The 15,687-nt window shown below is 36.7% G+C and overlaps 1 protein-coding gene across 1 annotated transcript in view; it reads right to left on the reverse strand.

The window, feature by feature from the left end:
• The window catches only part of IPO5 (importin 5), a 44,672-nt gene that overhangs the window by 14,091 nt on the left and 14,894 nt on the right, over window positions 1-15,687 (reverse strand). Inside the window, exons 7-21 of the mRNA XM_054627733.2 lie at window positions 14,403-14,525; window positions 14,196-14,316; window positions 10,635-10,722; window positions 7,433-7,539; window positions 5,449-5,573; window positions 5,252-5,341; window positions 4,987-5,160; window positions 4,540-4,758; window positions 4,004-4,087; window positions 3,161-3,293; window positions 2,946-3,067; window positions 2,293-2,389; window positions 1,669-1,841; window positions 1,144-1,255; window positions 502-557 (exon numbers count right to left, since the gene is read on the reverse strand). Of these exons, the coding sequence (XP_054483708.1) occupies window positions 502-557; window positions 1,144-1,255; window positions 1,669-1,841; window positions 2,293-2,389; window positions 2,946-3,067; window positions 3,161-3,293; window positions 4,004-4,087; window positions 4,540-4,758; window positions 4,987-5,160; window positions 5,252-5,341; window positions 5,449-5,573; window positions 7,433-7,539; window positions 10,635-10,722; window positions 14,196-14,316; window positions 14,403-14,525 (1,824 nt within the window). The remainder of the gene's footprint in view (window positions 1-501; window positions 558-1,143; window positions 1,256-1,668; window positions 1,842-2,292; window positions 2,390-2,945; window positions 3,068-3,160; window positions 3,294-4,003; window positions 4,088-4,539; window positions 4,759-4,986; window positions 5,161-5,251; window positions 5,342-5,448; window positions 5,574-7,432; window positions 7,540-10,634; window positions 10,723-14,195; window positions 14,317-14,402; window positions 14,526-15,687) is intronic.

Consider the following 15,687-nt stretch of genomic DNA (forward strand, 5'->3'; position numbering starts at 1 on the left):
TCTTCCCCCGAGGGTTGGCCCCTGGAATAGGCTCCCTGGGGAAATGGCCACAGCACCAGCCTGACAGAGCTCAAGAAGTATTTGGACAATGCTCTCAGGCACATGGTGTGATTCCTGGGATGCCCTGTGATGAGGCAGGAATGGAATCAATGATCATTGTGGGTCCCTTCTAACTCAGTTTATTCTGTAATTAAGTAGTCTGCTGTCAAATCTGTATCAGTGTTAATGTCACCCAGGAATTGTTTGAGCAAATGAAGAAAATAAAAAGCTGTATCCTGAACTTCTTATTTCAGCATATCAGATAAGGAAACCTTTAATATTTTCTAATTCACAAATGCAGTGTGACTCATTTCTTACTGTTTTGAAGGACTATGGTAACAAGATTGTTCTATGAAGAAATAATTCTAAGCATTCACTATGCCCTAAATGAGTCAAAACCATATTTTTGCAGTATTTCATCCTGGTGCTTGTAGAGCAGAAAAATTCTTCAAACTAACTTACTTCATCTTGTAATGACTCTTCAACTTGCTCATCATAGTCTTCATCTTGTCTTTTCACTAAATTAAAAGAAAAAAATTAAACCACTGCCTTTCTATAAGTGCGTAAGAAGCCTGTGAAAGGGAAAAATTATGCAGAAACAAATTTAGAAAACAGGAATCAGTAGCTGAAGATGCAACAGGAATTCTCCATTTTTATGAAGCTTCAAAAAACTTTCACAGAAAAGGAAGAAGTACAGGATAGTCCAGTTTAAGAATGTGTAAAAATGCACATGAAATAGAAACAAACACACCACAAAGACAAGTGCTTAGAAACAATAAACTACTATTGCTTTGAGAAAACTGCAGACTTCAGATGAAAAAAACCCATGGAAATGATAACACCATAGATGTGCACTGTCTTTCAAGTAAATCTGTCCATTAACTTTTGATTAAACTACAGTATGCTGAAAATTATGCCACGTTCATCGTCCAAAAGCTTATGAATACAACTCATGAATTCTGTTAGTTCACAGTCCAATTACTTCACATGAATATACAAATCAGTTAAATTGAAACAGTTTTTTTCTTTGTGTTCAGAAATAATTAGAAATTCTGCTTTAAAGAACAGCCACATCCCATGTTAACAGGATTTGTGTTAACTTACCCTGTCTTAATTCTTGATTTTTAAAGTGCTCTTCTAGTTTTTCTTTCAGTATTCCTCCAAGTTCTTCAAAGTGTTCGTTGTTAAGGCATCCATCTCCCATTACCTCAATGCACTTGTGAAACAAAACAACCAGTTTTTCAGCTTTAAAATTTAACATGAGCAGTCTTAATGAAATCTAAGCACACAAAGAATATTAATACGTGCAGGAATAATATTAGAAGAACAGTCATACTGAAATCAATGCTTAAATTATACAAGTAAGGCACAGTACCACTGTACATGTCATACCCATAATTTCAGTTGCTCATGGTTAAAATGAAAAAATTTGGTAACTGTTTTATTCTTGCAGAAAAAAAAAAACAAACCAAAACTTTTTCCATCAGCTGTAACAACATTTATAGTCACAACAAATTTCCTGTAGAGGAAGCCTTGCATTTATTCAAGCCATTTAAAGGAACATCAAACTGTCCCTTCTTATTTCAAAAGCTACAAACAGTAACGCCATGAAATTTCTAAGAATGTTACCTTTGCAAAAGAATGCATTATTTCTGAGAGGACATCAGACTCTGGCTCTGTCCCAATGGCTTTGATGAGAGCATCACACATGAAGTGCCACATCTGTGTGAGGTACTCGGGCCCACGAACCCTGGCACACTCAAGCAGGAGGGGCATCGACTCTGCGGCTGCCACTCGGACACGTGCCATTGTTAAAGGAAATACAGCAATCAACACCAACAAAGTGCTTAGAATTTAAGATCCCACCACCATAATGAAGTTCTTGGTTTTCTACCTGAAACTCATTTCATTACAATCCATGCATTTGATTTCTTAATTATATATAGATTAAATCATAGGAAAATTACACTGCCTGCTCTTTAGACGAGGTTTCAAGCCTGTTCCAGGCCATGACAGTAAAGCTGTTCAAGTTCTTTTCTGCTTTGTTACACAAATATTGCTTTTTCTACTGATTGCTTATTTAAAAAAAAACAAACTAGGAGGAAAAACAGGAATACATTGCCTAAAAACCATTTCTGCTATAAAGTCACAGACTATTTTAACACTAAACACTTCCAATTCATTTAGGAAAACAGCAAGCACAATCTCGATTCTAAGTTTCCGTTTTCACAGTGGCATTTGTTAATAGGATATCATCATGGAAATAGAATTTCAACAATGGAACCATCAGCTTTACAACTTGCTCTGTGTATTCCACAAATCCTTCTTTTAGCTCTTTTGCATAGCAAACCTGAAAAATAGAGCACAGATATGCCTCTTTTAAGGGATAATACTTATATTTTTCAACTATGTAAAAGTGAGAGGAAGATTGTTAAAAGTGCAAGGGTTTTTTTAGTTTATTTTAAAAAACATGTAATAATCCATTTCCCTTCCCCTCAACTGTGGTAATTTGAGAAACGCTGATAATAGCATGAGTTCCCACTCGTAGGGCATGAATGTATTTTTCAAACCAAATTCCAAAACAGCAATATTTGCAAAAAGAAACTACTTTTTAACATATCCAATTCCTTAAGTTTTGCTAACAAAGGAAAACCATCTGTTCATTTAAAAAATTTTATGCTCCTAAGCAAATAAACTGTTTTTAATCAAGTAAACCACACATAACTAAGTGCTGTAATCCAAACTAAGTAGTATCACCCAAAACACTCTTTCACCTGAGACAAAAAATATTTTAGTTAAATATTTAATATATTTAATATAATATTTAATAGTTTATATTTTAGAATTTGGCTACAGACTTGATTGACCAGAAACATAGGGATCACCAAAACTATTTTGTTACTCACCAGCATTTGGCATGCAGTTGCTTTTTCTTCAAGGCCTGCAGTTTTAATTCCAAAACTCTGCTGATCACCTATGCTTACAAATTCCCAACCATCATCATCGCTCATATTCTCCATATCTTGTGCTATTACACAGAAGGAAGGAAAAATAGTCTAAAAGTGCTACAAAATCATTTATTTCAGTATACTTTTCAAGCAAAACATCATCTTAAACCTACTGTCTAGAAGAGCAACTTCAGGTTTAATGGATGCAGTCTTCATTAAAGGTCCCATGACAACAGGAAGGTACTGCTGAAATTCCTTTCCAAGAATTTTACACATTCTGGCCCATGCAGAGATCATGTAAGAAATCTAGAAAAGAGAAGACAGAATTTTCATGTCCCATGTTTTATTTTAATGCATACTTAAAAGGAAGGCATAAAGGAAATGCATTACACAATAGGACTTTTGAAAAGAATTTGTCAGCAATCTATAAAGCTTATTTCAAAGAGAACTAATCCAATATGCAATCCACATAAAAATGCATCATCAAAAGACATCCCAAGTCTAGCAAAACCCTGAAAGTGCCTCCAATCAAAGTTGCTATACACGTAAAAATGTGACAATGGAAGATTCATGATTACATTGCAAGTGCCTGTGCTAAAAAATATTTTTTCTGAAATATTTCCCATATTTAAACAATACTACCAAGCCACATTCCTGAAAATGGTAAAATAGAGCAAAAAGTAAAAAAGTGTGCAGTACTATGTTTTCAGAGGAGTATTTGTTTTCAAATATGCAAGTTAAAATAGCTCTCTGCTCATTAGAACAGCTGCTTACAAGTCCTGTTGATCTATTTATAAGAAGGTGACAGCAAGCTCAAATTTCTTCTGCAAATATAGGTCCTGGAAGTCTCATTTCCTAACCACATTTCTGTGAAAGATTCTAGGGCCATCTCAATGTCAAGTTTTGTAACACAGGCTGGACAATTAGCCTGGAAGGCCAGGGATAGGGCAGAAACATCATGTATACAAGGAATACTTTTAATACCAACGAGCTGTAAAGAGACAATTTCAACATACCTGTGGATCATCATCTTCTAAATCACTGAAGTCTGTTTGTGTCTTCAATAATAGCTGCATAACATCTGATGCATCCTGCATAAACTAGATACAGGAAACAACTACGTTTTTAAAGGCAAATTAAGATGCTACTTCTCAGAGAGTTAAATGCTCACTTAAATTAAACTTTTTCAGGCATCCACATACAAAACTAAATTCCCTTTTAACTGCACACATTTTGCCCCTGACACTGCCTAAATGTGATGCCGTGTCTTTTTTCTTAAGGCAAAAAAAAACAACTCAAAAGAAGAAAAAATTCTTGCTTTCAACATTTTTCAGTGTGACAAGAATTACTTAAGCTACAAAAAGATTCTATTGCAAATTTGTGAACCTAAGCAGCAACACAATCACCTCAGAAATGGAAACAAAGACAAGCACAGAAATCAGCAACAATACAGCTGTATGTTTAACAAGTGATTATATTAATTCAGTGCTAATACCACAAAAAATAAAGGCATTAAAGTGTATTTAGACCATTTTATAAAATCTAAGCTTACCTTTTCTTTGCCAACAGCAAGACCAATTAGACTGATGCATTCAATAGTCTTTCCTCGTAAAAGTCTTAATTCCTTCTGAACAGCATTTTCAACAATGTGTTTTAAGGAGGGCATAAATAAATCATAGTAGGGAACAAACTTCTCCTCCACTGTATCTGCAACTGATGCAATTGAAGTCACAACTTGCTCCAGAACTAGCTTAGTGCCTTTCTGTATCAACTTGGAAAGAAGAAGAATAAAGTGTTATATTTTAAAAGCACACATTTCACTTAAAAGCATGCCAAATGTGAAAATCTACTTTTGCACATATGCTAACTCTCGTCAGTTCAGACCAGCATCAGCAGATATGTGTACTGGCTCATTTCTGAGGTCTTAGTTCAGCTATACTTATTCTGCTTATGTGACAAGGTTACCCCTCCATCAAACAATTTGTTCTGTGTATTATACCTCTTGCAATTTTATCACCATAATGGAATGAAGATGCTTCACTAGATTATCCAAATATGGAATAAGCAGTGACTTGGGACAATCTTCAGTGAAGTTTATGAGTGCTGCAGCTGCATGGGCTTGAACACGCTGGCTGCCTTGATCCTCCATGGTTTGTAGAAGAGCTCCTATCACCTGAAAAAGAAATACTCCTTTTTCAGACAACAAGTTTCTGAAGGGGACATAATTTTACCACTTTTTTCCCCCCTACCACTCTACTACTTGCCTTCTCATGAAATTTCTTTTGAAACCCGGGTGCAAAGTCAGTTGCCATTTGTCCAACAGCGTTACAAGCGGCGTATCTTACTCTGGGATGCTGAAAAAGTATTTCCCTCAAGCAGTTAACAAGTAGCCATAACAAGCAGTCATCTCTTATTTTCAGAAATGAAAACATTTTGAAATAATTACTAGAACAATACTCACAGGATCCTGAAGGAATAGCAAAACGAAATTAACTATTTCATTTAAAATTCCCTCCATCTGTTGGTGGCAACCTTCTCCAATGGCAGAGAGTGCCATCAAGCCAGCATGCCTGTACTTCCAGTCAGCTACAGAAGAGTAAAAATGAAATGTTACTCATTTTGGAAACTACCAAGAACCACAAAGATGAATCACCTTATCTTTGCAGGGGCTGGGGGACACAGGAGGAGGCAGAGTGAAGAACAGGAGATGGAAGGGAAGTTAATGCATCTACTTGATTTAATACTCTTCTGTTTTCCTCATACATACTTCCAGAGATGCACAAAAAATTGAATGTCTAATCCAGGCCAAATCCAGACCTAGAAAAAAGAATTCTTAACTGCTGATACAAGTACATACATAGTACTAATACCTGGAAACTGCATTTTTAATTAAATGAGTTGACCAGGCAAACATCAGGACAGTATTTTTAGTATTTTTATTTCCCTCTCCCCCATTTTTTTTTCTGTTTTAGTATCATCAGAAGAGCCCATACCTTCCTCAAGAAAAAGGTCTAATGACTCAAACAGTATCTGAATTTAAAACAAATAAATGATCGGTATCAAACTTTCCAGCAGTCTTCTCAAGACCATAGGAACAGCAATATTCTACTTATGATGTAAACTTTCCCCACCTCCAAGTCATATTAGCTTATTCTCAGAGTAGTGGGTACTGTTGAAATTAATCTTCCGTGCCTGTCCCTCTCTCATTTTTTTTTGAGCAACATGAAACTCTAATTTCTTTTATTTCTTTTTTACAAAAATCTTTCTCTGTGCTAGAAATCATTGGGATTACAGAAGAGAAAACCAAAAGAATAAACAGGTTTACCAAATGACCTGTGAGAAAGGCATGTTACAGAACTTAGCTCCCAAAATAGGGCAATATTTCATTATTGCTAATAACATATTACATTCCTGGAATGAAGAACATCACAGTTCAGAGCAGTAGAATCCTGCCACTCAAACTTCTGTCTGACCAGGATGCAATGAAGTATCATCTTGACAGAAGGCACAACAGAAAAGCAGCAGTTTATTTTGTGTTATTTCAGTTCATTAGATGTTCCTAGTTAAGCCTACACCTCACCACTTTAATTCCAAACAGACTTTGTGAGTGTTCACACACAGCTGGTGCTACCTTGAGTAGCCCTCTGTTCCATACCCAAAATGCTAACAGACTTTTCTGGACTGGGTTTTAAACCAAGAAGGCAGAACCCAGAACTTCAGCATTCTCTTCTACTCCAAAGGCTCAAACCATAGGTCAAGTGAAAGAACTTGAAAGCAATGCACAGTACGTTTTGAAGCATTGGCTGAGCAGGCATTACAGGTATTTCAAGAGGAAAAGAAGCATCCAAAACAACTGATAAGAATATATAGAAACACCTCATGAAACAAGTTTTAAAATCAGCATACCAAATAGACAGACAAACTACCAATGACCTCAGTCCATCAAATTCCAGGGGGAAAAAACAAGTTTTGCTCTACAAACTGTAATGCATTAAAATTTCACTTAAATGCAGAACTTCTGGAGAAGCAAAAACACTGAGCTACAGAAAAACAGGTGGCACTTTAGACAAACTTTAGGTACTGTGAGAGGGTCTGTTTAGAGATTTAGAGAGAATATTCTGAAATAGAAAAAACCCAACTCTTCCCTTATTTTTATGTAATTCCCAGTGTTTTAAAAAAAATTGTATTGTTTTTATGACATCTCTGCTCAGCTGTCCATGTATCAGAAGAAATGTTATAATGCACGCTATGTAAGTTTAATAAACCAGTCTAAGAGAAAGTATAAACTTTCAAGTTCACAGCATTTACAGTTTTTGCTGCTGACATCAAAAGTGGAAATGAATAATAATTTATCAAGGAGCTAAACAAAAAGACTTAACAGGTATTGAAGTTCCTGGCAAGCACAGAATTGTTAAAAAACAATAAAAGAAAATGCAGTTACTTACGATTCTGAAGCATTTGCATAATATGTTCTTTAATCATAGGCAAAACAAGTTTCCCTCCAAGGCCACATGCCATCCTGTCCAGCGCACTCTCACCAGCCACCGCATTGCTAAATATTGATTACACAAATATCAGTGGTTTGAGATCTACAACAAAACAAGCAGTCCAACAGAGAGCTCTTCCCTGCAGTTCTAGTCTTCAAAATTTGCCATCTGAAAACACGAGTCTCCTTAAGTAAATACACCATACCCACATCTAAAAACACACACACCAGTCACAAAATAGTTATTTACTATTCACTGAGACTTTGTTATCTGCAGGCCACTAATTAAGTCTACTACCAAAGAAACTTGAGTCTTACTAGCACTAGGTCCAAAGTGCAGACTGAACTTCACAGCAGTTTACAGACACCCAGAAAGCTGAAACTAAATTTGCAATGAATGAAGCAATAATATTGGCCATTGCCTTTTTGTCACGAGAACATAAAACAGTTCTGTTAGTTGTTATGATTCAGGTGAACCAGCAGGATTCAAACTTTGGCACTCAAGAGCCCTTTCTTGGATGGTTGTACTCAGTAGCATGGTCTCTTGTCAATGACTTGGCAGAAAACATCCAATCCAGGTGAGGAATTTGTGACTCTTGGCCAGTTACCGAAGTTAGAATAGCCCAACATTATCTATGCAAAGTGATTTGTTCCACCCAATGGAATGATTCCCTACAAAAAAGCAAGAAAGTTTCCAGGACACAGATAACTACTGTTACAGTCTGGATATGGCTGGGAGTGTGGTAACTCAAGGTTATTACAGTCCATCCTGGACACCCATGATGATGAAAAAGCTGAGTAATGGCTCACAAAGGGATCAATCTCCCCCTTCTTGACAGTTTCAATCAGTTGGGCCAGAAACAGTCTTCAAATTACTATGTTTGAATCTCCAAGTCTCATTACAAACCATAAATAATCTAGAAACTCATATGTTGTGAACAAAGGTGTTTGTGAAAAGATATTGACAGCATTTGTATTTGTTCCTCAGATTGGTCATGTTCAAATAAACAGACACATCACCAGCAGGACAATGAAGCATGGGCACACAGGGTTAAATTGGAGCAAACTCACTGAAGCTAACACAAGCTTTCATCTGAAATTCCATTCCTTGAGCTTTCTTCCCGCCATTAATTCACACATTCAGTTTTAAGAAATAAAGATAGGTCATCTCAGAAAAATGACCCCATATCTCCATCTAATCTTTGCAAGGCTTTTGCCAAGAAAAGAGGAAGTCGGATTAATCTTTTCCTCCTTTAGAATGTCACGCCTTTATGAAGCTGGAGCAACAAAAAACTGGAAATGCTAAAGTATTCCCTGCTGCTTTTGTGTGGGCTGACTCATATCCCCATTCATCAGATCCCAACACACCCTAACTAGGGCGCAGCCCAATGATCATTAGCCTGCTCCTGGGTCTGCACCAAAATTTCATTCCTCTTAGGAAGCTACAAAGACTCAACCAGGAAACATTAGCATGCACATCAGCCATGCACTGAGCTCTCCACAAAAGTGAGCTTCAATGGTGGGAGGCACATAGCAGCACCAGGAGCGACCTGCTAAAAGAAAAACTGCCCTCACACACACCATCACCAGAGACCAGCTCATGTGCAGTAGCTTGTGTCTAAGCCTCAAGCTCTCCTGTTACTTCGAGGGCCAAAGGAGCTCCTTCAGGCTAAGGCTGTTGAGCATAACTTGTTTTCTGATCTGTGCTCACTCTACTTGTGACTTCTAACTAAGAAAAGGAAAATTTTCATTACAAAATCCATAGGCAGCTAAGCTGTATTTAGAAGAACAAAGTTACTCTGTTGACAATAAAAAGAAAATGGCATGCCTCAAGTGCATGATTCAGCATACTTACTAAGCTGCCTAAAGCAAGCCATCTGAATAAATTTCCACACCCTGAAAGGCTTGATAAGGACATGAACTTGAATATTCTATTCCCCCTTGAAATTTTATTCACTGAAAAGATTCAAATACTTAACAAACCTGAATGTAGTGGTGGTGTCTGACACCTGTATAGCAAAATTTCAGCACTCAGGAAACAGGTTAAAAGGGTATGGTCTACTATGTGAGGGAGACAAGAAAGGACAGCTCACTTTCAATTTCATAATCAAAGAGAACTAAAAAGATTATTTCAAGTAAGGCAAAGATTATTCCATAAATTCCTAAGCATCAGTTCTACAGGTGTCTTTACATGCCTGCTATCTATTAGAAGTTGTTCTACTTCTCTTCTTTAGTCTACTTTCCTATGAAGATCTCTAAGTGTTCCGAGATAAATTGTTTGAAAACACTAATTACATCTGAGTCTGGATGAACCAGGTATGTCAAAGAAGTGTCTAGACTGGTAAATGAACATCCATGTCTTTATAGAAGTGTGGAGATAGTTACCTCCTACACCTATTTCTGCTTTCTTCCACTTCACTCTAACAGTAGCTGGACAAGAGTAAATGCAACAGGATGCTGTATGCAAACCACTATTTTAGTAAAAAGTTGGAGCAAGCTACAAGACATGTAGGAATAAGCAAATCCAAATGACTGGACATCTTTTGATCTTCCTTGCCTAACATACAACAAGATAAGCAGTTGCTAGCCATACCAAGGGATGTGAAATAATAGCAAAATTGTACTGTTTTTGGACTAGGTGAAATCCAACAAGGAATTCTGCCATGCATGATGACGTTCTTCCAAAGTTGCCTTTTTCTGAAAACACCACATTTTCAAGGGCGTAGATACAGAAAAATACAAAGACATTGGTTGTGGATAATTAAACAGGCCAATATGATTCAACATGGCTTCCAGCTAACTTCAGGATTAGCCCTCAGTTTAGAGGATTAGGAGGCACTGACTTCTGAACTAAGTAATATAAATGACAGAAAAAAACAAAAGCTAAAGGCTTTGAAAAGCTACAACAGTACAAAACAGCAAACATGGGGACATGCAACTTGTCTAATTACAGCAAATATGAAAACTGAAATAATTTACTTCCTTGCTGAACACTGCCTAAGTAACCTACATATAAACTGCTCCTGACTGAAGGAACAAAATTACAACAGTTATTTGAATAAAGAAAAAGTAATGCACTACAGGCATTTGCATTCTGCACTTTAAATGTGCCTTTAGCCACAGGCTTGATAACATATTGAAACAACTGGTTTCATAATTACCTGTCAAAATCATCATCTGCAAGCTCATCTGCATTTGCCCAATCTTCATCTTCTTCCAAGTCAACCATCATTGCTAACATCTGAGGAACTGAAAAAAAAAAGTTTTAAACTCAGTCTGATCTCTTAAAATAGACTCTCAAATAAAAAGTATAAATTTCAAGTTTTCTCGTTTCAAAAATTTTTGAAGAAAACCAGCTTTTCTTCCAGTAGCAGATGGTCAGGTCTGTAAAACTGCATCAGCCAATAATCCAGAACTGATTGCCACATAAGTATTTCCAGAACATTCAAACTGAGAGTAAAAAAATCTTGTGTATAACTTACCAAGACTCAAAAATGTTTTGTAGATCATGACAATTATAAAAAGCAAGTTCCTTAATAAAGTCTATATTCTTGAAAGAGTTAAAAACAGCATTATATGCCTTAAGAACTCTGATATCCTCCCTAATTTTTCTGAAACTCTGACATCATCCTTTGAACATTTATTAATGAAAGAGACTATTAATTAAGAAAGAGTACTACTGAATCCTTAGTTTTAACATAATAAATTTTGTTATTTATTATCTATTTATACAGTGGTTGCTTAGCATAAAGCTTTTCTCTTAAAATAGGCCATGGTTTAGAACTTGAGATTTCCTTTTTCCCACCTAATGCACATTTTTCTTTTGTAGAATGAACACATCTTTCACGTTATAATCTACCTCTGTATATAGTCTCTATAAAGACTTAGAATGAGAAGAATGGACAACTTACACAATCTCTATCACAGCATTAAACTACTATGCAACAAGCATCAGCTACTCTTACCACTTGTCACAGGAGGAAGGAGAACAGTGGCTTGTCTGCTCTAAGTCTACCTGCTGCTGTGCCCCTCAGAAGCACAAGGGGTGAAAAGTCTACCTTGCACTTCCAGAGCAAAGTAAGGGAAAAAGTGAAAAAAAAGGGGAAAAAAAGTGCTCTTAAGCACTTCTTTACCCTGTACGACATACCAATCACTCAGAGCAGTTGTTTGAATTTAGTATCATTTATGTAACAAAGTCTCACTTTGACCTGGAAACAAAAGGTTTCAGTCAAATAATCAACCTTTGACCTTCAACAATCTTTTCAGCACAGCCTACCACACATCTTGAAGACAGCTACCACAGGTAACTGCCCTTTACAGCAATCTACCAGAAAAACTAGTAGGCATCTAGTAACTGCTCATGCTGCTAATGAGATTTACTGGAACTGATCAACTATACTGCAACTGCTGAATTTCATAATACATGCACACACTATTGTAATCTAACACACAGACAACACCCTAAGCAAACTCACCACCACATATCTGGACAGATGAGAAACTTCTGGTCAACTGATGACAGAAAAAACTATTGCTCACTGATAGCATTGTAGAGCAAGTATCAAAAAAGATCAAATTATGGATTTATTTGCTTGATGTGGGTATGTATTTTCAGATAGAAAATATCCTATGGCTACAAAAACCTCCAGAGGGCTCTTATGTACTATCAAGATAACTTAACAGACACTATGGTCCCTCTGGCATGATGCCCACATGTCAGTTTTATATACACTGATTAGACCTCAAAAACCATCAAATTACTACAGTCCAGAAGATTTTCAGACACAGACACACATAAGTACACAGATTACAAACATGGATTGTCACAACAGCTATGGAATATGGAAGACAAACATCAACTAACATAAATGCTCTGGGGCTCCAAAAAGTCACGTCAGTGTTTGCTGCTACTAACAAACAAGGCTAAGAACACACTCATCCAATGTGCTCTGGCCATCATTATATCTAGAACCTACAATTTCTTGTTTCTTCTTGATGTTTTGCATGAATGTCCTGCCAGTAAGTGTAATTTCACAAAGAGTTTTTAAAAAAATGTAGAGTGTGCATAGAAATTTCAACATTGACCCAACAAGCCCTCAAAATTTAATTACTGCTAATATATAGACTCTTACAAACAAGTTAAGCTTGAGCCCACTAAGCCTGCTTCTTACCAGAGCAATAAAACTCTGCAATCCTGTGAGCTCAGGAAGGGAATTCTTAATCCAAGTGGATTCCTGAGCAGCTAACTGGCACACAGGACACACACTCCTAAGCCAGCACTGTGCTCAGTAAAAGCAGCATAAGATGACAATTTTGCCCAAGTCCCAGTTCCAGTCATGACTATCAAGTGATCTAGCAACTTCTCAGTTGAATGAAAACAGAAAGCCTTTTAAACTAAGATACAAAGCCAAGACAAAATCAGTCCCTTTGTGCTATCTTTTTATCATGCCCTGAACACAACTGCTTTACCATTTCTGCAAAATAAATGTCTTTCTCCTAATGATATATTAATAAGACTAATTTTACAATGAATTGCAAATGAAAGGCATTTCTTTCCCATATGGTGCTTTATCTTAATAGAAGTATTTCATTCCTAAATAGCAACTAGCAACCCAAAATAACAGGAATACATTCTAAAGAGGTAAGAGGTACTTCTCTCCTGAACAAATAAGAAGCTTGTAATGATGTGGGGCCAGCAAGTGTCAAGTGTTAATAATTCCAATAAGCTACAGGATAGAGTGAAAATAGAGTGTTCTGAAAATTTACAGATTCCAAAATACGTTCTAAAGAACCTCTTCTTTAAAAAACTATTCTACTAGCAAACAAAACTTCTCATCAATATTTTTAACATTCAAGCCAAGCAGATCCAGTTTGCAACATTTTCCAACAGAAGTTTTATAATTTTAATATCATCTATACAACTTTCCTCATGCTGAGTATACAGCAAAATTGTAGTATTTTTGAGTGGAGCGCACAGCAGAAGTTACTTTTTATGCAAGTTTCAGAAAACAACAATTTAGATGAACACAAGTCTGACAGGGAGGGAAAAGCAGGCTACACTGCTGTGCCAGGGCCCTGATCTAGTCAAAGAAAAGGTTTAAAAGGCAAAGAAACACCAGTGCAAGCAGCACTGATGCTGGAGCTGCCCAGAAGACATTTATTTTTAGCATTTTAAATAATAATGCATGATTTTAAAAGTGCCTCTTCAAAGACTTTACCATCCGCATGTGAAATAGACTAATTAGATTATTTCTATGTATTTATACCAGTATCTGATTTTTTAATTCACAGCTTTAACTCACCACTGATGTTCAACATACATGCTGAATTCCTTCAGGCTTGACTTGCCAGCACCACAGAGTATCTGGCCTACATACCAAACTCCAAATGTAGAACTTCAGGACTAAATGCTGTTTTTTGTAACAGTAAAATTTTCCAAAGCCAGCTGAAAAGCATGCAAGTAGAGGTTTCCTTGGAAATATCTAATAAGAGCCCACTGTATTTTTTTTCAAATTTTTGGTGCTGCATAGGCACGGATTAATTTATGAAGAGTCATAATAGAAGGGGGTTACTCTGTTAGGTAACACTGAATTGAGTTTTCTTTAGTTATGAGGACCAGCAAACTCTCAGTTAGATGTGGTTTTGCCACTGACCAACAGCAAAGTCAATTTAATACTGTAAAAGAAGACTGTTTCAACAAAGAAAATGAGGAAAATACTTACTGGCTTGTGCAATAATATTTGTATGCCTCCTCAGCATAGCAGCAGCAGTTTCTGACAAGGCCACAATTACTTCAAGTGCCAACTGACGCTGCATGTTACTGAGACTGGCATCTGCACACAACTACAACCCAAAAGATTAGAGCAAATGGTTAGAACAGAGGTTTTGGGGTGGAAAAAGTGATTCTTAAAAAACATTCCTAGCTTTACCTTCAGAGTTAGCTGCAAAGTAGCTTCTAAATGTGGTCGTAAATACTTGGGAACAGAATCTGCAATTTCTACAAGGGATTTCAGAACAGAATCATCATTTTGGTAGCAGGAATCATTTAGAGCCTATAAAAAGATGGAGATAAGAATAAATGAAAACAAACAATACTACGAATAGGACCAGTATTATAGAAGAAATTTCATTAATTGTATTCTTGTTTCTCTGAACAGTCTCATTTAGTATGCTAAGCAGCCAAAGCCTGAGGCCACAAGAACTGACCAGAGTAAACTTTTTTGTTAAAACTAATGCTTCTAACAATGAACTAGCTGATTCCAGCAGATACAAGCTGAATGAAGAAGGTAAGAATCAAGCAGACAATTCCAAGAGAATGAAGTAACTTCATCAGAAGATGAGTCCTGCAACAGTGAAAAAAACAGTGAGAAATCAAGAGACCACCAACCAGAAGTAAGTGGCTGGGGACCGGGCCATCAGCAACACATGTACAGTTGAGAGACATGAATTGGGGTAGGGGTTCCTCTCTGGAGGCACCAGCTCAAGCTGTAACCTAAGAACTAACAGAATACAATTAATCAGAAGCCTTCACTCCAACTTTCAGCAGGATCACAGAGTCAGACCCTGCTATAGTGACCTGTGTGCATAAACCCATAACAGGATACTATGCAGCATCCAAAACTACAAGTTTTCTACAACTAAGTTATGCCTCACAATGTTCAAATCTGACACTGCAGACAATCAGAAAGAATTAAGGTCACACATCAGAGGCTCCAACATGCAAAACCACTGGGTTCTGACAACTTTAAAATCCATTTAAAAAGAAGTAACTTGGCCTGAAAGAAGGAAAATGAGCCTAACTTCCCATTCGCCTGTTATGTGAGAAAAGTTTTGAATAGCTTATGCTTACAAACACCAGGAACCACAAGATTAAAGAGGTTTTTTCCAGACATCCCTCCAGAGCCACCAAATTAAAGCAGACCTTTCAGCCTTCAGTCACAGACATGGAAAAGAGAGAAAGAAATCAAGCTTTTTGCAACTATATTTCCTAACCCATGTCCACAATCTGAAAAGTAATTTAAAACTTACTTTTAACTGATCAGGGTGATATTTTAGTGCCAAACCAGAACGCTGTTACTCAATGGTGTTAGAATTCAGAAGGAAACAAAGCTCCAAAGAAAAAAGTCTTTACACTCACTTCTGAGATTTTGAAAGGAATTTTCATTAGCAAAGTATTTTATGTCTTCTTAATGTTGAAACATTTTTTGAAGTAAG

Source organism: Agelaius phoeniceus, chromosome 2 (assembly GCF_051311805.1).
Source record: "Agelaius phoeniceus isolate bAgePho1 chromosome 2, bAgePho1.hap1, whole genome shotgun sequence".
Taxonomy (NCBI): Eukaryota; Metazoa; Chordata; class Aves; order Passeriformes; family Icteridae; genus Agelaius; species Agelaius phoeniceus.